This window comes from Martes martes, assembly GCF_963455335.1.
Source record: "Martes martes genome assembly, chromosome: 2".
Taxonomy (NCBI): Eukaryota; Metazoa; Chordata; class Mammalia; order Carnivora; family Mustelidae; genus Martes; species Martes martes.
Genome location: NC_137889.1, coordinates 84,322,895 through 84,343,685, shown reverse-complemented (window position 1 = coordinate 84,343,685; position 20,791 = coordinate 84,322,895). Strand labels below are relative to the sequence as shown.

General features: G+C 35.5%; 1 protein-coding gene across 2 annotated transcripts; it reads right to left on the bottom strand.

The window, feature by feature from the left end:
- Window positions 1-3,268: 3,268 nt before the first annotated feature.
- Window positions 3,269-20,330, bottom strand: PLRG1 (pleiotropic regulator 1). 2 transcript variants are annotated; one of them, XM_080796917.1, is made up of 16 exons: window positions 20,199-20,305; window positions 18,767-18,873; window positions 18,409-18,480; window positions 17,606-17,748; window positions 16,871-16,924; window positions 15,932-16,025; window positions 15,641-15,728; window positions 12,909-13,010; window positions 11,549-11,641; window positions 9,291-9,440; window positions 9,106-9,207; window positions 8,460-8,562; window positions 7,665-7,773; window positions 6,548-6,687; window positions 5,640-5,833; window positions 3,269-5,056 (listed from the first exon to the last, which is right to left on the bottom strand). In XM_080796917.1, exons 4-16 carry the CDS (start codon window positions 17,733-17,735, stop codon window positions 4,997-4,999), a joined length of 1,419 nt encoding a protein of 472 aa, XP_080653043.1. In that variant the 5' UTR covers window positions 17,736-17,748; window positions 18,409-18,480; window positions 18,767-18,873; window positions 20,199-20,305; the 3' UTR covers window positions 3,269-4,996. The 2 variants fall into 2 exon arrangements, with proteins under 2 accessions (XP_080653043.1, XP_080653042.1); XM_080796916.1 differs by lacking the exon at window positions 18,409-18,480 and having other exon boundaries at window positions 20,199-20,330.
- Window positions 20,331-20,791: the final 461 nt, after the last annotated feature.

Below are 20,791 nucleotides of genomic sequence, written 5' to 3'. Positions count from 1 at the left end.
TAGATGAATAGGTAGATACATAGAATAGATTTAAGAATATATGTATTAAGCACTGAATTGCCAGAAAGGTCTATGGACTGAGGCCATTGCTAGAACCAATGTTGCTTTTAGCTAAGAATGCTGTCAGTTCAGGAGAAACATAAATATTTGCTTTACTCTTCCCTTAAAGTGCCTTTAAATCAATGGAAAGTCAACTCTTATGGAAATTAATAAGAAATTATAAGACAGTGTCATTTCCTAGCAAGAGAAATGGAACAGAGATTTAAAACAAAACAAAAACCCTGGGCTCTCACACTAGCTCCTCCTGTTATCATGCTTTGAGCCCACTAGGCTGATTCTGCAACTGTAAATGGGAATATTAGCCCAACTTACTTCTCAAAAGTCTTAAGGGATCATACGTAATCACAGACAAGACAGCTCTGTGTAAAATGTAAACATGCAAGGCATCATTAACGTTAAGACTATGAGTTTCTCAGATCTACATCTCTTCTTTAGCTTGAAGTCTGTAATCAGGTGTCTTTCAATATTTTTCTATTGTAAACAATGAATATACATTTCTCACAAACTCAAGCACATTAGAAGTAGAATTTCTGGGTTAAAATATGTGATTTTAAGAAGTATTGCTAATACAAAGTATTGCTAATATTGCTAATACCAGCACAATAGAAAACCATTTTCTAACACCACCTCTACGTATATTATCACTTTTTTTTTTTTTAAACTTTGACATCCTTATTGGTGAATACTGTAGCTTTTACTGTAGTTTTAAATTTGGGTTTAAATATGATTGAGCATCTTACGTTAGGGTACCTTACTCATATACATAATTATCATTTGTATTTGGGTCTATTTCTGGACCCTACTCCATTCCATTGATCATGTAGCAATACCAAATTAGTTCCCTCCCCCCTTTTTGTGTTTTCAAGATTATCTTTGGTGTTGCCGCTTTTTAAAAATTTTCTGTAAGAACTAAAAATCAGCTTGTCCAATTCTAAAAAAAATACAATAGGTAATTTTATTGGGATTGAGTTAATAGAATTTAAAGGGAAATGACAGCATGAAGTTTCTAACCCAGGACTGTAATATGCTTTTTATTTAACCAAGGCTTCTTTTCTATCCCTAAAGGAGGATTTTGAAAGTCTCTTCAGACAGGACTTGCACACTTCAATTTTATTCCAAGTCTTTTGGTCATTTCATATGAGGGCTTTTTATTTTTTCATTAGCTCTTACTGCTTATTGATTTCTGAGTTCTCAGTTCTGTACCAAGCTCTTACTCAATATGCCTATTCTTTTTAAGTCTTTCAATTCTCTTAAGTTTTCCAAGTGTATAATCAAATTATATGCCAACAATGATCATGTTATTTCCCTGCTTTCCAATTATTATACCTCTACATCATCTCAAAGACTTCCAGAAAAGTTAGAGAAGACCAGAATTCTTCTCTAAAAAGCTAGACACTGCTGTGCACATCCCTGTCTTGTTTCTGGTATTAATAAGAATATCCCAAGTATTTCCCAATCAACAACTTGTCGTAGCATAGTTGTCTTTAATCAAGTTTTTAAAAATACCCATCTGGGGACTCCTGGGTGGCTCAGTTGGTTAAGCAGCTGCCTTCGGCTCAGGTCATGATCCCGGCGTCCTGGGATCGAGTCCCACATCGGGCTCCTTGCTCGGCAGGGAGCCTGCTTCTCCCTCTGCCTGCCACTCTGTCTGCTTGTGCTCACTCTCGCTCCTCTCTCTCTCTCTCTCTCTCTCTCTCTGACAAATAAATAAATAAATAAATCTTTAAAAAAAAAAAATAAAAAAAAAAAAAATACCCATCTGTTCCTACAGTAATAGGTTTTGTTTCTATTTAATGAAGTATGGATTTCAAATTATACTGAAATGCCCCTGCATCATCATAAAGATGTTTTTCTATATTCACCATAATATGGTGAATTATATTACTTGCTAATAATGAAACTTCCTCGCACTTTCAAACTTCACTTAGATGAGTGATACTTGATTCTTTGCCTTTAGTAAGGATTTTCCCATCAATATTCACATACAAGATAAAATCATTTCATTTGTGCATCATTGGACTTGGTTATTTTTTATATACTCGCATTTTAAAACACATAAAAGCTTTATCTAAATCCTATAAAAACTTATAGTGCATTGAAATTAGAATTCCACTTTGAAGTTTAATGCACTTAGTGATGTGTGTGGGTGGTAGGGGTTAATTCCTCTATGAACTATTTCATCTAGGATACTTAACCTATTTAGGTTTTCTGTATCTTCTGGAATCTGCCATATATTTTTCTTTAAAATTAACCAGTTTATTTTGCTTTTTAAATATGGCATGGAATTGGACACAATTATCTCTTCCCCTTTTGTTTTTATTAGGGTATTTATGATTCTTGTATTTGTTTCTTGATTGGTTTATCTAATTTCTACTTTATGTACCAAAAAAAAAAAAAAATCAACATTCAGGCTTACTCTGTATCTTTTCTATTTCATTATTTCCTATCAACTTCATACTAAATTTCTTCCATTTCTCTAAGAACAATGTTTAAACATATTTGACTATTTTTGGACTGGAGTCAGTTTAGAGAATGGGAAGTGAGGAACATGGGAAGTTAAGAAAATTCAGGGAGTTTGGCTATAAAAGGGAATAGAGTTAATTGCATACTTAGAAGGGAATGTTAAGTCTAGTGATACTATACATTTGGAATTGTTTTTAGGTGGGTAGAGTTCATCCTTTGCAACAGGAGGCAGAAGACACGAATTATACAAATGTCTGTGTTGTCACTGTTAATGGCCCACTTGAGGTATGTGGTCATAAATAAACAATGAGTCCAGTTAGTACAGTTGGTTTCCTCTGGTAACATTCTACAGCTTGGGTAAACATAAGACAGGCACAGTAAGAGACTTGGGCTTATCCTGAGTTGGGGTTCTATCAAGTGGGCCAAAAAAAAAAAAAGCGCACATGCATGAAATTCTGCCTAAAATTCCACAGGGTTCATGAACACACGGTAGATGCAATTTTTGCAAGAGAATCTGAGAACACCGTAATACAAGATAGCATGAAGCAGGGAAATGGATTTCTTAAATGCTATTCAGAATCTGATACTAGTGCATAATAAACAACAGTTGAAGCTTTGCTAGGCAGGACAGTGAAAGCTATCTTTTTCACCTCCTTGTACTAACAGTAAATTTCTTTTTGGCCTTTAGGGATGGGACCCTATTCAGCTCTATTTTTCTCCTGTTAGAAGGCATATGAGAATTTTTCAGGGATGCAAGTGTAGTGGATTTCTTTATTTAAGCTTACAAAATACATGCTTATAGAAAATTAAAACATTATAGAAATATATAAAGCCAATCATGAAAGTTCTCCCACAATTTTACTCCCTCACAAAGCCACTATTAACAATGTGGTATTACTATCCCATTATTTTTTTAAAGCATTAACAAGTTAATCTACAAAAAAATGCTTCCACAACTTTTACCTAAGAGTAAAGTTTGGACACCTTATTATAAGTCCAGAGACATTCCTCACTTTTAATGGATAGAAATAAATTGCATGAATGTACCATAATCTATTAAACCATCCCTTACTGATAGGACATCTGAGCTAGTTTTAATAATTAAAGAACAAAGGTGCCGTAAACTTGCTAGTGTACACTTGTCAGATTACTCATATTGGGCAGTTTCCTAATATCTTTAATGAAGAATTAGCCAAACGCTTTGAGCATTTTCAATGTACTCTGAAAAACAACCCTCCTACAGATTATAAAATTATACTCCCACCTACAGCATGCAAGATGGGGTATAATTTAGAAATGCTTGTTCAAAATTATGGTGCATTTTTAAATTTGAATAAAAATCTGTATCAATTGTTCTTGTAACTGTGTTTTCTAACTACAGAAAGTGAAGGTGGACACAGTTTCTTAACTGATGGGGAATCAGGATCCTAAGGGCAGGGTTTTGAAAACTCCTATTTACCATAAGGAATAGGTATCAGCAACTTAAATAACACTTTTCCAGAAAGTCTTCAAAAAGACTGCAGCCCTTGCTTGCCACAGCTTCCAATACCTCCACTGGTATCTCATTAATTCGTCCAGGTTTTGATACCTATATTGGTATCCTACTGCGTGTAGAATAAAATCCAAACTCCAAACAAGCTTTCTCCACCACCAACCAGCTGTACTCATTACTCAACAGCAGCAGACAATTCTTTGCTCCTAGAACACACCCCGTTTCACAGGTGTGGTTTCATTCACTGTATGCCTCATCCTAGGATACCAGTTTCCCTCTCCGCCCTCTCAAGACTCAGCTCAAATACCTGGACTCTATGAAGTCTTCCACAATGCTCTCTGGGAAAAAATGATGGTCTTTTCCTGCACTACTCCAGCTTTTTGCCTCTATCTCTATTACAGCACTTCTGTGATAAGCTAACTAGGGTGATGGAGGACATACATCTTACTTGGCTGTCTCCTGAACAGCATCCAGTGCAGAACTTTGTAGAACATGCACTCGAAAAACTGTTTGTAGAATAAACATACATAAGTAAGACTTCTAATCCTTTAATCCCCAATTATTAGTCACAGATACTAGTTCTTAAAGGACTAAAGCGAAAACAAAAACAAAGCTCCCCCCCCAAAAATGCAACTGCTCCCCTTGAAACAAGTCCTTATTATGGTAAGCAGTTTAAGTTTTTTTAAAAGATCTTTTAATAAAACTGACAATTCTACTTTTAGAATAGTCATGTTCAACAAACCTACATAGGCTTGATATCTGCATCTTACTTCCTAGGATCTCTATTTATCTTGGAAATAACAACATGGGGGGGCAGTTTATTATAAAATATGAAACAGGAATTATTTAAGCATGTGAGTTTCTGCTTTATATTCCTAGCCAGAGCACAAAATGACTGGATATTCTCATCAACACCAAGCTTTTTTTTTTTAAAAAAAGAAAAAAAAAAAAAAAAGGAGCCACCATGAAGATAATGCCAGATTAAAATCTCTTTCTCTTGATAATTTCTGGCTTCCAGCTGACTGGATGAGTTTCTTCTGTCTGGAAACAGAAAATTAAAGAAGTTAAAACAAAGTATTATTAATTTGCTTTATATTAAGAACTCTCTTCCTAACAAAAATAAGGCATCTATTCTTATATTATTGTATTAGTTTATATATTATATTGGTTGGCATTACATATTTAATAGTTCTTTAACAATTTTAGGAATATCTGACAAACTTTTGCATCATCTGAACCTAATAAAGAATGTATGGGTTCACTACAAATTCAGTTCATGATTTTTCAAGTCTAATAAAATTACTATTTAGGTATTCTAATAATACCAAAGTTTATGATTTTAAAGTTAATTTGCATAGCAATTTGTTTGTGGTTATTCTTGATATAAGATTTTTCCCAGTAATTGTAGTAAAGATAAAATTAAAACAATCTATGGATTCACTGGCATCAACAAAACCAATACAGAAATCTACGAGCAGACATTATTCAAGATAACAAATACCTTAATACTGTAAGATCATTTTCCTTTCTGATAATTTCAATAACTTTAAAATGAGAAAGCACTTGCAAAATTGGTATGGTTGACTTACTGTACTTCAAAATGTATGTGAAATAGTAAACTTACTGCTGTATCATCCTCTTTATACACTTTAATGGTTTTATCAGCTTCAGCTGTTAGTAACCGACTTTCAGACTGATCAAAAGCACAAGCAAATATTCCTGATTCACTGTCCAAAGATCCAGGCTGCACAGCTGCATGAACTCTCTGGAAATTGTAGCCAGTTCTCCAGTCCCAAAGATGCATAGTGCCATTGTCAGCTTAAAGGAAAAAATCTAATTAAACATGGTATCCTTTGAATAATTCAGCTTGGCAAGCATTTAAGACCATCCATGAGTCAGGCACCATGACCATAAAGACTAAATAGAGTTATAAGACACAGGCAATCCAGCTTCTCTTAATATTGGTTTGTCTATGTTCATTTGTGGCTAATCCAGAATTTATTATAGAGCTCAAAAAGCACCACAAAATGCTATCTAGTTCTGGAATACGTAACCAAAATTTAGGTAATTCTCAGCATGAACAGGTTAGATTTATCACGTGGGAACTCAAAGAAGACTAAATTATGGAATATGTTGCATGTATTACAAACATGCATGAACACACATAGGAACATTCAAGTACACATTAATCAGGCAAGTTCTGCCATAATACTTAGGTGGGATGGCTTAGAAATTTTATAAATGTTGGGGCACCTGGGTGGCTCAGTGGGTTAAAGCCTCTGCCTTCGGCTCAGGTCATGATCCCAGGGTCCTGGGATCGAGCCCCGCATCGGGCTCTCTGCCCGGCAGAGGGCCTGCTTCCTCTCCTCTCTCTCTGTCTTGTCTGCCTCTCTGCCTACTTGTGATCTCTGTCTGTCAAATAAATAAATAAAATCTTTAAAAAAAAAAAAAGAAATTTTATAAATGTTTACTCATTTACTAAAAGAAAAAATGACAGACTAAAACATATTTATTATTAAAATCTTACTTTACCTCCAGAAACAAGCACTCCATCAGAATTCACTGTCAATGTGTTAATAATAGCATTATGACCAGAAAGATTTTGAATAAAACTTCCATCAGGGAATTTCCACTGTTTTATATTATCAGGAGAGCCAGATGCGAATGTATAACTGAAATAAGATGAAAAAGAATTCACGACTAAGTAAACCAAGTTAAGTAAAATGGTGGATTCAGAAAGCTAAACAGCTTATGGTTATACTCTACATGTGTAGTTATGGATCTATATAGTTATAGCAAAATATTATTGTCGTACCAACAGGTAAAATACGAAGACATCTGTTCCAGGTTAAATCAGATCTTCAAATCATTTTTAATGTATTTTAAGTCCTAGATTAATCTTTCTTCTTTCTCCAATGCTCTCCACTGAGCTAAAGCAACAAATGTACAAACCTCTAGATTCACATTAAGGGCAAGGGGTTATGAAACTATTCTGGAGAGAGCAAGAGAGGGAGAAGGGACTCTATGAAGAAAGGAAATGAATGGAAGAAACAGAGGGCAAAAGGAAGAGAGAGAAAAAGAGGAAGAAAGGGAGCGAGGAAGACAGAGAAAGGGAGGAAGGAAATAATGGATAAGAGGGAGAGGGAGGACAGAAAATAAAAATCAATGTGGCCAAAAAAGTGTCAGGGTGATGTGATGCAAGAAACAGATTGAGATCTTATGCTCCACCTCTTTGGACACCCTGATAATAATGTTCAGGGTTCCTACTCTTTTTTTTCTATGTATACTAACTTCCTCCTTAAGAATTAAACTATTCTATGTATATCTCAGTATCCAATAACATTTCTGTCAAATACTAAATCCAACTTCTATTAGCCTCCACTCTGACATGCAGCTTTTAGCCATGATTTATTTATATGGTCTCAAATGACACTTTCATTTTTCACCTTGTGGAAAATTTTCCTCATTATATATAGGTCATGAAGCAAAATACTACACAAGAAAAATGAAAGAAATGCAAGTTCGTAAGTGGCACAGGCCTGGAAATGACAATGGTAAACAGCTACCAAAGTAGCACTAATGTTGGTATTTCTATACTTATTCTAAAAATGGAAGAAAAAAGACAAGCTAATTAAGAAAATGTACTTACTGTCTTGGATGTAAAACCACAGCCCTGACTGATTTTTTGTGATTTGTTAATGTAACTCTTGTTTTTCCAGCCACCAAATCCCATAATCGTATTGTAGTATCATGGCTTCCTATAATGAAAATACACATCCACAAAATACAGACCAAGAAAAATTATGCAAAAATTAAACATAACATAGGAATCAGTTTTCCATAGACACATACATACTACATGAAAGTCATACCAGCTCCTGGCTCATTACTTTACAGTTCCAAACTTATAGGTTGGTTTTCAATTTAATGCTTAAAAAAATGCAGTAAGTGCTTAAAACACTGTCAACTGAACAGCTAGAACAAACACCAGTAGTTCCCCTAATGATAGGGGAAGGAAAAAAACAAATGATTTTTAATTAACAAAATACATCAAGTGAAGAAATTATTTTCTACTCTTAGAGTAAAGGTCTATTATTAATCTTACCATTAGCAAAACAAAACTCAAACCAGCTCTAAAGGTTATTGGTCTCTGGATATTTTGTCTTTTAGTCTCAGTTTCCTAGACTAGTAATTTTGATACTATGAAACAATGTCTGAATGTATCTCATAGCACCATTTTCTAGTCAGACATTACATGACACTGTGTATGACATAGTCTATGATAGGTAGATATATCCTATGAAATGTAAAGAATATGAAATAAAAACAATCAAATACAATGTACCTCTGTAACAAAGCAAGAGTCATAGTGAATATGAAAAGTGTAATGTATCATCATAATGCATTCTGATCAAACTGTAAACTTAGAGAGTATCAATCATACCAGTAATAATCTGTGGTTCTGCAGCTTGACACCTCACTGTAGCAACTGCATTGGTATGTCCAGATAACGTATGTACACTGGCTTTAGTTCTCACATCCCAAATCTGTAAAAACACAAGAGACATACCATCAGAGAGAACAGGTATTCATATCTTAGGCAGGTAACTGGACCAATTCAAGGCTGGGAATTTACCAGACAACTGTGCCTGAATGGAATGAAAAATCATTTCAAAGAAAAGATAATGATTTGTAAGCTGGATGGGGAATGTAGATAGGAGGCAGCTGACAGGAAAAAAAAAAAAAAACAACAAAAACAACTAAAAGATCAGGGTACTGAAAGTGTTAAGAATGGGCATAATGAGACTACTGAAGTAAACAGCTAATGGAAACTGTTGCAGTGATGGAATAGAATGTGTGAGTGTCCCATTTCAGAGGCAGGGCACTGCCAATAATAAACATGATGAAGCCACAGCACTGAAAATGAAGGTAGAAAAACATACATGCCAAGAAACTGAGGGACTGGGCTATTGCTGGTGAAGACAACTATCTTTAATACTCCAACAAATAATATACGACTCCCTGACCAAATATGCATAGTGTAAGATGCAATATGTTTACAAAGAAACACAAAGCTCTATTCCATTTACCCGTGCAGTGGAATCCCGACTACAGGTCACCAGCACATCAATTGTTGGGTGCAAATCCAAACCATACACTGCACTCAGATGTCCATGATAGTGCCTTATAACCTAAAAATAAAGCAGGAGAGTTAAAATATCTATAAAGAAAACCAGTGGTTCTTAATGTTTTAAATCCTTAACTCCAAACTTACCTTATTATATTCGAGATCCCAGCATTTGACTTGTTTGTCTTCTCCACAGGAGAACAGGTAAGGGCTCCGTGTACTTACTATCACACCACGCACTGTACTAATGTGCCCAGTTAATGACAGTTTTAATTTGCCACTAGCCAAGTCCCAAATCTGCAATGAAAGAATATTTAATTTTTCGTTATTTCAAAGCAAATTTTTAGATTCTTAATGTTAAAATTAAATCTTCAGAAACTGAAGGTATAAACAGAAAAAACTTCAAAAATTTGCAAAATAATCTCCCACTAATCTCCTCTCTTGTTAAGGAGGGAAAAATAGAATTAAAAAGCACATTCAAACTGGGAAATTATTTGCAATAAGTGACAAAATCTTAACATATAAAAGGATATCACAGATGATGAAAGTATGAATATCATATTAACTTAAGCAAGGATGGCAACAACTTAGAAAAAAAAGACAATAAAACCCTACAGAAACAACCTAAATGTCCATCAATGGATGGATTTTAAAAATGTGTGTGTGCACGCACGCACGCGCATACACACACACAAAATGGACGATCGTTCAGGCATGAAAAAGAATGAAATCTTGCCATTTACAATATGGATGAACCTCAAGTTTGTTATGCTATGTGAAGTAAGTCAGACCAAGACAGACAAATATTATGTGATTTCACTGATATGTGAACTCTAAAAATAAACAAACAAAAAAAACCAAGCTCACAGATACAGAGAACAGATTAGTGGTTGCCAGTGATTAGGGTGGGGAGTGGGTGAAATGGGTAGAGGGTAGAGAGTCAAATGTACAAACTTCCAGTTTTAAAATAAAATAGGTAAGTCATGGGGATATAATGTTCAACCTGGCAATTACAGTTAATAATACTGCACTGTGTATTTAAAAGTTGTTAAGAGAGTAGATCTTAAAAGTTCTCACTATAAGGAAAAAAAGTTCTGTAACTATGTATGGTGACAGACGTTAACTAGATTTGTTGCGGTGATTTCACAATATACACAAATACACTATCATTATGTTGGACACCCAAAACTAACATAATATTGTACATCAATTACACCTCAATAAAAAAATATATACATGCCAAAAACCTTAAGAACAGCTTTATTGGGTATCAAAAGTTCAACCCCACTAGAAATTTTTTATGGACAGTTTTTGAAAGATTAGATAACCACTTCTGCTTAACATGTTAGTAGATATTTTTAAAGACACACAGTGTGTTGGAAAGGATCCTCTCATACATTGCAAGTAACAATTCACCCATTTTGGAAAGTAATTTGTACTTTGGGTATCAACTTCAAAAATGTTTGACCCATTAATTCCATTTCTGGGAATCTATCATAACAAAATAACTTAAAATAAGCAAAAAACTTTACGCACAAAAATTACAGCAGTACTTGTGATAGTGAAAATCAAGACACTAAAAACTTTGATGTCTAACAATAGGAAGAGTATAGATTATCTAAATGATATATCATGAAACCATTTAAAAAAATGTTCACTTTTATACAAAAAATATGCCTCTGATATATTAAGTGGAAAAAAAAGCAGAGTGCAAAATTACATATTGATTGTGTTTTTTAAATTTATGTATTTTTTTTAATATTTGAGAGATAGCGTGTGCACACAGGGGAAGGGTGGGTGGAGCAAGGGGAAGAGAGAGAGTCTCAAGCAGATTCTATGCTGAGTGCAGAGTCTGACATGGGGCCCGATCTCACAACCCTGAGATCAGGACCTAAGCTGAAACCGAGAGTCAGTCGCTTAACTGACTGAGCAACCCAGACACCCCCATCATGATTTTTTAAAGATACATATTTACACACATATAAAAAAGTTCAGAAGGAAATGTAATGACACATATGCACAGAAATAAATACTTAAAAAGAAATTTGTTCAAATCATCTGACAGTGTTGGATTATGTATGGTCTGTGTTCTTTAATACTTTTTTGTATTTTCCACACTTTTTATATATAAGCGTGCTTGAATTCTATAACCAGAGTTGAAAAAACGTTAAATATCAAGATATTAGTGGTAGATACAGAGTATGTACTGTTTGGAAAAAAACCCTGTTATTTAAATACCACTTTCCAAGCATATTTGAAACACTGAACTGATAAAGATAATAAATTTTACTTCATACTCAGGTCTAAGAAATCAGAGGAACTCCAATAGCAATTCCAATAACAATAAAAGATTAAATTTATGCAGCAAATACAAAGTCATAAATTCTTTTTCTTCCTCCTATTACCTTTATAGTTCTGTCAGCAGATCCAGTTACGAACCACTGATTTCCAGGTTCTACAGCAATACAGCGAACCCAGCCAAGATGCCCACTAATCACCTGTATAAAACAAAACGTAGAATGGGCAGACTCATTAGACGTAAGTTAAAGTTTATTCAATATCAACTCATGACACATAAGTCAAGTTTGAACAGCCCCTCCTTGTATCTTCAAAAACATTATACAATTATTTAACAATTAGATTTTAGAATTATAAATCAGTAAACAGTAAACAGATACAGTAAATCAGTAAACAGATACACACAAACTATGACATAGCTATACAGTGGAATACCACTCAGCAATAAAGAGGAATATGTTAATACATGCAACAATTTGGCGGACTCTCAAAGGCATTAAGCTGAAGGAAAGAAGGAAGTCAGTCTCAAAAGGTACATACTGCATAATTCCATTATTTAACAAAATTGAAAAAACACCACTATAGTATGGATAACAGATGAACAACTGCCAGGGGTACGGAACCGTATGACTATAAAATAATAGCGCAGGACTGTTTTTTTGTGTGTTGGAACTTCTACACACTGACTGTGGCAGTGATTACCGAAATTTATACGTCTCTTAAAATTTACTTGGTATGGAAAAAAAAAAAAATTTACTTGGTATGTACAACAAAAGAAAGTCTATTTTAGTATGTAGCTAGAGAACTAAAATTCAACGTATATATTTTGTGTAGCTATGGTTTTCCTACTACATATGTTTCATTTCAGATTTAGTACATTTTGAATCTTTTTTTTTTTTTTTAAAGATTTTAGTTATTTGCCAGAGAGAGAGAGCCCAAGCAGGGGGAGCAGCAGGCAGAGGGAGAGGGAAAAGCAGGTTCCCAGTTGAGTAGGGAACCCAATGTGGGGCTCAATCCCAGGACCGCAGGACCGTGACCTGAGCCAAAGGCAGAGCTTAACAACTGAGCCACCCAGGTGACCCTTGAATCATTTAAATTTACTACAATTGAAAAGATAATCAATAGAATAATCAAAGAAATATCATCATATGTTGTTCTCCCTCCAGGCCTTCACATTAAATACTTCAAACGTTTAGAAAATTTATTTCATCTGTTCTCCACGTTTTAATAGTTTTGTCAACATTTTATACTCTATTTTATACAAAATATGTGCATGGCTTTTACTTAAGGAAGTCTCCTTCTGAGATGTCTTTTAAGATTGTGCCTAAAACCCTTCCCACATCCCATCTCAGATCACTTTATCAGTTCTCATATTCACTCCTTTTCTTCCATATTCTATTCCTGAGCTCTTAGTAAGTGGAAAGCAATAATCATTCCTGCAGTGGAGTAATATACATATTCACTCACCCTGTAGAGTTTCCACGGTGGGTGCCACTGGGGTTTCGGCATTGTGGGGGCTTTTTTAGCCATCAGTGCAGAGTTCTTGGCATTGCCAGCCTCCATAACGGCCTAGATATAGAACAGATTATGCTATCGTTAAAGACATCATACCTAATATTTCACGTTCATTCAAAGAAGAAAAATTCAGAAAGGGGATTTGTGAGGTTTTTTTCTCTTAATTGAAGAGGATAAGACAATTAAAATATGGTATAAATAGAAAACGTTGGCATAACTGAGACTTCTAATCAGAACTATATTTTCCATATGTTAATTTTAAGTATCAATTAAAAAATCTCAGAGGCAGAACATCAGACTTAAGAGCACATATCACACTGTGCGTGGGTTCATAAACCCTGCTCTGCTAATTACTAGCTGACTGGCTTTAAGCAAAAATTATATAACCTCTGTGCCTGCTTTGTAACATGGAAATAACAGAGCTTACCTCAGACAGTTACTGTGAAAATAGTGTTTACTCTAAATGCTCCGTGTAAGCTTCTATTATTATTTGAGTAATTGTAAGTAGATTAATGTCACTGCCTTTCATTGTTGTATTTTCACATTATGGACTTTATAGCAAAAGAAGAAACTATTTTCCAAGAAAACATTTAAGTAATATTTTTTAAAATTTAAATTCAATTAATTAACATACAGTGTATTATTAGTTTCAGAGGTAGAGTTCAGTGATTCATCAATTGTATATAACACCCGGTGCTGATTACATCACGTGTCCCCCTTAATGCCCATCACTCAATTAACCCCATTCCCCTACCCCCTCTCCTCCAACAACCCTCAGTTTGTTTCCTATGGTTAAGAGTCTCCTATGTTTGCCTCTCTGATTTCATCTTGTTTTATTTTTCACTCCCTTCCTCAACGTTCTTCTGTTTCTTGAATTCCACGAAAAAAATTAGGTAACTTCCTCTGACTTATTTCTCTTAGTATAATACTCTCTAGCTCCATCCACGTCATTGCAAATGGCAAGATTTCTTTTTTTGATGGCTGAGCAATATTCCACTGTATATATACCACTCTTCTTTATCCATTCATCTGTTGATGGACATCTAGGCTCTTCCAGAATTTGGCTACTATGGACATTGCTGCTATAAACACTGGGGTGCAGGTGCCCCTTTGGATCACTACATTGTATCTTAGGGGCAAATACCTAGTATTACAAATGCTGGGTCATAGGTAGCTCTATTTTGAGCCTTTTGAGGAACCTCCATACTGTTTTCCAGAGTGGTTGCACTAGCCTACATTCCCACCAACAATATAAGAGGGTTCCTCTTTTTCCACATGCTCTCCAACATTTGTTATTTCCTGAGTGGTTTATTTGAGCCATTCTGACTGGCATGAAGTGGCATCTCATTGTGGTTTTGATTTGTATTTCCCTGCTGCCGAGTGATATTAAGCATTTTTTCAAGTGTCTATTGGCGATTTGTATGTCTTCTTTGAAGAAATGTCCATTTATGTCTTCTGACCATTTTTTTGACTGGATTGTTTTTTGGGTGTTGAGTTTGATATGGTCTTTATAGATCTTGGATCCTAACCCTTTATCTGATAAAACTTTTGCAAATATCTTCTCCCATTTTGTAGATTATCTTTTGGTTTTGTCAACTATTTCCTTTGCTGTCCAAAAGCTTTTTATCGGGGCGCCTGGGTGGCTCAGTGCATTAAAGCCTCTGCCTTCGGCTCAGGTCATGATCCTAGGGTCCTGGGATCGAGCCCCGTATTGGGCTCTCTGCACAGCAGGGAGCCTGCTTCCTCCTCTCTCTCTACCTGCCTCCCTGCCTACTTGTGATCTCTGTCAAATAAATAAATAAAATCTTAAAAAAAAAAAAAAAGGCTTTTTATCTTAATGAAGTCCCGATAGCTCATTTTTGCCTTTGTTTCCTTTGCCTTTGGAGAAGTTTAACTAATATTTTAATAGGTATTCTAGCTAATGTACCATCTACTATTAACATCCAACCAACCACCCAAAAAATACTTAAGTCCGTAAGTTCCTACCATCAAGAAGCTTATATTACCTCCTCCTTAGGAGACAGAAAGCCTGGGCAGAGATCTATGAATGGAGGCAAAAGAAGAAATGTGGTGGAAAGACCACAAATTCATTCATTTAGCCTGCAGTTACTCAAGTGACAGCCTGATAAAATAAACTAGATATTTTCACAGTTACTCTTTTTATAATTACTTTCACCAGTAACATTAGCTGCCATTTAACTTACAAATAGATAAACTTCCATATTTCTAAATATTCATTTATAAGATACTACCCGCACAACCTGTGAATATTACATTACTAACAGCACTCAACTCAAATTGTGTAAACCAACTTATGAGTTTAAAAAGAGAGAGATTTTCCTATCTAACACATACTAATACACGTTTCAGAATAGCATTCCTCGTATTTTTAATAGTGGACAACAAAGAGTAACATCACACTATATCAAAGTTAAGTATTAGATACAATGTGCAACAGACACAGAATTTGAGTTTTAAATTCGAAACGATATGCAAAATCACTAGCAACTTAAATTTTAGGGCTATGAAATATTAACTGGCTCAGTCAGCTGTTATCTAATGAGAAGCGAGGAAATTTTTCATTTACTTAATATTTAACCTAAGACTCTTGGGATAAAAGGAAATAAGGCAACAAGTTCCAAAAGTTGGAAATCTGCAGTGTGATCTGACACAGAAAAACTTACTGGAGTCATCCCTGCAGGCTGTGAACGGTCAGAAGCCCCTGGATGTCGGTATTCACCTCCAGCAGGTGCATTACGATTCGCATCAACCCTGAGGCAAAAGAAATGTCATATTCTAAGTAACTGTCTTCAGTCATGTGTTGTGCAGAACCAACTCTTTAAATTTTGTAAGCAATGATAAAGGAAAATGTCATATAATACATAATTATAAAGAAATCTTAAAATGAGAAAAAATGTAAACAAAGAATTATGCTTTCAAAAAATCTGTATAATTGTAAGTGTAATACTTCATACCTGGTCTGAGAAGAAGGTAATGCCACAGCTAAGGACTGTGCGGCTGATTCACTTGGCATTCTCTGGATCTTAGTATCTGCTGTCAAAGCAACACCTATTTTAAAAAAAAATCAATTCCTTTTAGTAGCTATCTTTGATTTCACTTACAGGGGTTTAAAATAAAATACTGAAAGAAAACATGTGATTATCTCCAGGTGATGATTATTACAAAAATTTCTCTGACGTTTTGTGTGTCTTTTATTTCTATTTTTTAATAATAAATATAATTTAAAATCAGATAACTCAAATTGGATTAATCACAAGCAGCCTGGTATTAACATATCCAAGATAAGAAAGTTAAATTTCTATTATCTTGAGACATTACCTTCAGATATAAAAATTAAGCAGTTCCCAAATACTAACAGAATGTTTTCAAGAATAAATGTAAATTACTAAACAAGAAGCAACAATTTGCCTGTACTTTCAATATGGTAATTCCATCTTCTAAAATTACTAGAACCTAGAACCTAGAACTAGAAACTTTTTGTCCTCCACACCATTATACTAGCCACTCCATTTATGTGCCAGCTGTCTACACACACAAATATCTAGTGGACATTTCTATCACACCTGCTTCTACACTAACACTTCTATCACTTTTTTAAGTTTAGTGATAATAACATGTCTGTTTAAACCTCCATATAAGCATCTTTTAGCCTGGAGCAGTCTTACTGTCTTTGAATTCCTAGCATAGCACCTGAAAAAAAATCTAGATGTTTAAGAATGTTTGCTGAATGAAATGATATGAAACTGAGTATTAGTTAACTATCATCTAAAAAGCTATGCCTGAATGCCTGGCTACTGAGCTTATCTTGTATTTTATAGGCAATTAGAATCACATTACTGGTTCATTCATGGAAATGTCTGTAAGATATTTCCAGTATGTAACAGCTCACTTACCAGGTCCTGGTGGATATGGATGTGTACCTGTCACCAAATATTCAACTTCTTGTCCTTAAAAAAGGAAGAGGAATCATCATCATCATCAGTGGCAAATTTATCATATATACAAGCATCATCTCTTTTAATGCATATTAAATTAACAACTAAAATGCTCAAATTTTCCCAACTAAACCCAAAGTTCAGAACCAAGATATACTGATTTTTGTTTTGACTTCTGAGGAACATGTACATAGGAAATTTCCTTGACTATTTGCTAATATGATGTTAAAAAAGCTGTAGAATTATAGTGGCTTGCAGAGAGATCATCCCATCAAGTAACAACCAACTCTGGTTTTTCTTCCAAGCAAATGACTTCTCTGTGGAATCTTAGATTATCTTTATTCACTGCCAATTTCCGTGCTTAATATCACCTTTATGAATGATAGCTAAAATAGACAGATGGTCTTCCCATGGGTTAGAAATTTTTCCTTTAGTCTCCACTGTGACCTTCTCTATATCCTAAGAATCTGTCATTATTATTCTACCACTTTTTTATTTCCTATAAGAAAAAATCCACCAAACCAATAATCTCACTCACTACTCCAATGAGGAAATCAAGACTTCCATTATAATACCCATATAGTTGTTCAATAGGATATGGCTCTAATCAGTCCTTTTGGGACAGGCACTAAAACATTTCATTTTTCCATTTTTAAAATAAAAGTCCTGATGTTTTTGATAACGCATACTCGCCTTGATTGGCAGGATACTGTTTATGACCATATGAATCCGATGCATTCTGAGGACATTTCTCTTTAAAATTTTCTTTTGAAGTAGGCATATGCAACACAGGACCATACTCATTACGCAGCTTGATTGCCATTTTCCGTTTGTGACTATTTAAAAATTATGAACATAAGAATATATCTCTGAGTTCTTTAAATATATTAACCTATGGAAATATACTCAGCCAAGAAACACAAGTACTTAAACAGCTAGGTTTGCCTAATCATGTAGAAAAAAATTCTATGAAGTTTTTAAACAGTATTTTAAAAAGCTCGAAGTGCATTTCCACACTTTTGTTCACAATCCACCACATAGCATCCATTAAGTCTAAGTAACATTTTAGTTTGTTAACCAATAAATATAAAACCTTTCATGATAAATTATCAAGGGTCTGACTTAAAAATATATAGAAACTAATATATCCTTTTAAAACCTCAAAGTCAAAATACTTTCCTTCAAATGTATAAATATAAAACTATAGTAAAAGCTTCTATCATAACCTTTACTGAATGTATCTAAAAAGATTAATTAGAACTAATCAAAGTACTTAATTAGTCCAGTATTTTTTAAAAGAAATGCACTTACTATATTAATTTTAAGAGTAGCTCACTTTATAAATTAAATATAAATGCTTGTCTTAGGAATTAAATATAGTTTAAAAGAAGGGTAAAGGACAAAGGAGGAACACTGCACATAATGCAATCCCAGACTGGAGCTGGAGATGTAGAACCAAAAATATGCCACCACTCAAAAATCTTCATCATACTAACGAGAAAAGATGGGAGTAGAGGTACTGGCCAGGTACAATTTCAGCTCAGCAAGGCTCTGAGAGCAGCGGGAAGCTGAAAGCACATACAAAGTGATTGATTATAAAATATAACACCTAAAAGGGACTGTCCTAATTACTGGGTATTTATAAATGCAATTAATTAATGGGTTTTTTACTGTGAAAGACAAGGCCAAAAAAAAGTTAAATCAGCTTAAATCATGCCCAAACACCATTCATTATTGAATAGATATCCTATGTTAGTACCACTCACTAATCTTTAAAAGTTCCCCTCTCCCTGCTCTCTTCCCCCAACATCAGAAGTTTAAATATTCTAGCAACTGAAAAGGAACAATACCTACCTTTCTTCATCCAAAGGCACAGGTTTTCCATTATCAGCTACAAACATGTCATGCGTTCTCTTCAATGACCTGAACACAAGTGTGTGAACAGAATGTTTCTGTACCTCCTAGAAAGAAAGAACAGAATCACATACCTAGCTATAAATTACACATATCATAACATAAATTAAAGTAAAATTAGTTATACACTTTACATGTTTAAATATGTAAAAAGCTCTGTACCACTCACCACAGCTATTTGTAGCAAGCTATAGGAGTCAAGTTCAGAGAAGTAGAGGAAACTCCTCATTGGCAAGAGCCCCAGGTATAACAATAAGGGATGCCTGAGCTTAGTCATTTATTCAGTAAATATTTACTGAGCTCCTACTATGTGTCTGGCAGGTACTGTGCTAGAAGCTAGCAAAAGAATGATGAAAAGGCAGCCATGGTCCCAGTGCTCAAGAGAAAACAAAAATAGGCAACACATTTTAATAAGTGCTATGAAGGAAACAAGCAAGGGGCTGGGGCAGAGAAAACTTAGGATAGTTATGAAAGATCTCTCTGAGGTATTAGTTAAGAAGAGAGGTAGCCTTGTGCACAGTAGGGGCAAGAACAATCCAGGCAGAGAGAAAATGCCATGTACACAGAACAATGAAGTAGGAGCTCCAAGAGAACTGTGTACGCTCCGCAGGAAGGTGGACTGTGATGCTGAAAAGAGGTTCCAAAGGTAGACAAAGTCCACATTAGATTAAGAATTTTTTTTTAATCTCTGCAATAGTCTACACTTTTGCTCTAATAACATCGGGCCAAAAAAGGATTTTAAGCAGAAAAAAAACCCATGATCAACTTACATTTTTAAACAGATCAATCTGCGGAGGGGGGAGAGTGTAACAAAAATGGAAGCAAGAATACCGGAAGGGAGCTAATGCACTTGTCCAGACAAAAGATGATGTTGGTCTGAATTAAGGTGAAGACAGTGGATATGGACAAGAATCAAGAAATATTTCTGAGATAAGATGGACAAGGCTGGCTAACAGAACAGCTGATGCAAAACTTCAAAATGTCAGGCTGTCCTGGGGAAGAGCTGAAGGAAGGCACAAAGTTAACACCAGAGAGGGCTGCCAGTCTTTTGGGACACACAACCATTGATTGGCGCTATTCTGCAGACGGTGAATTCAACGCATCCAGAAGCACTGCCGAGTTCAAAGGTCAAATAAGAACTGAGAAATTCTCTCAGGCTTCTCGCCTGGGAGTAACTTCCAGCTAGTGCTCCCATCCGGCCTCTCTCTATCCCAGAAAAGCTTAAGAAGAGACTACCCGGCCTCGGCCAGAGAGCCTCCCTTCGCAGGCTCTACTCTCCCCAAACGCCAAACACCCTCGTTCTTCCACGTCAGCCGCCAAAGAAACACATTCCAGATGCGAACAACCTCTCAGTGCCCAAGTGCCACTTTACCTCAACCATGATGCTGCCGTACAACGCGCCGCTCCAAGAGACAAGAAACGCTAATCCGCAACAGAGAAACCGCTGCCACAACTGTGCAGTCCCTTCCGGAGTCGACCGCCCTGGCGCCGGATGTGACGCAATCCGCGCACGCGTACTGGTCGCCCGACGGCCTTCTGGGATCGAGAAGCGGGCCTTTTTCTTCGGGGGCGTGGCCTCGACCCTGAGGTAGGAGGCTCTTAGTACGTCGTAACTTAACGGTCTCCCTCGAATCTCCGTAGAAGTCTTGAAATAACGTTTTCTGCCTAATTGTAAGACTTAAATAGTTTGGTTTAGCGATTTGGTTGTTTGCGCTGTATTTCCCGAAGTTTAGTTTTTTTTTTTTTCAGCTAACCTAAGGAATCAGTTCTAGGGAGGGTCTGGAGCGAGCGAATCCCGGTCCTCCCTAAAACTTAAATGGTCCTGTCCTTTTGGGGCTCACCTCTGTGATTTACGTCGCCTGCTTCCACTACTTGGCCAAACTTGTCTGGAAGCATTTTGACGCCTTTGTAGCCTTAGCTCCTAAAAGCAATTCCACTTAGACTGTCCAGTTAACACTTGTTGAG

Coding starts and splice junctions, on each gene's coding strand:
- PLRG1 (XM_080796916.1), bottom strand. Junction 9,208..9,290: donor GGGATCTCGAATATAATAAG/GTAAGTTTGGAG, acceptor CTTTATTTTTAG/GTTATAAGGCACTATCATGG. Junction 5,834..6,547: donor TGGAGTGCTTGTTTCTGGAG/GTAAAGTAAGAT, acceptor TTTTCCTTTAAG/CTGACAATGGCACTATGCAT.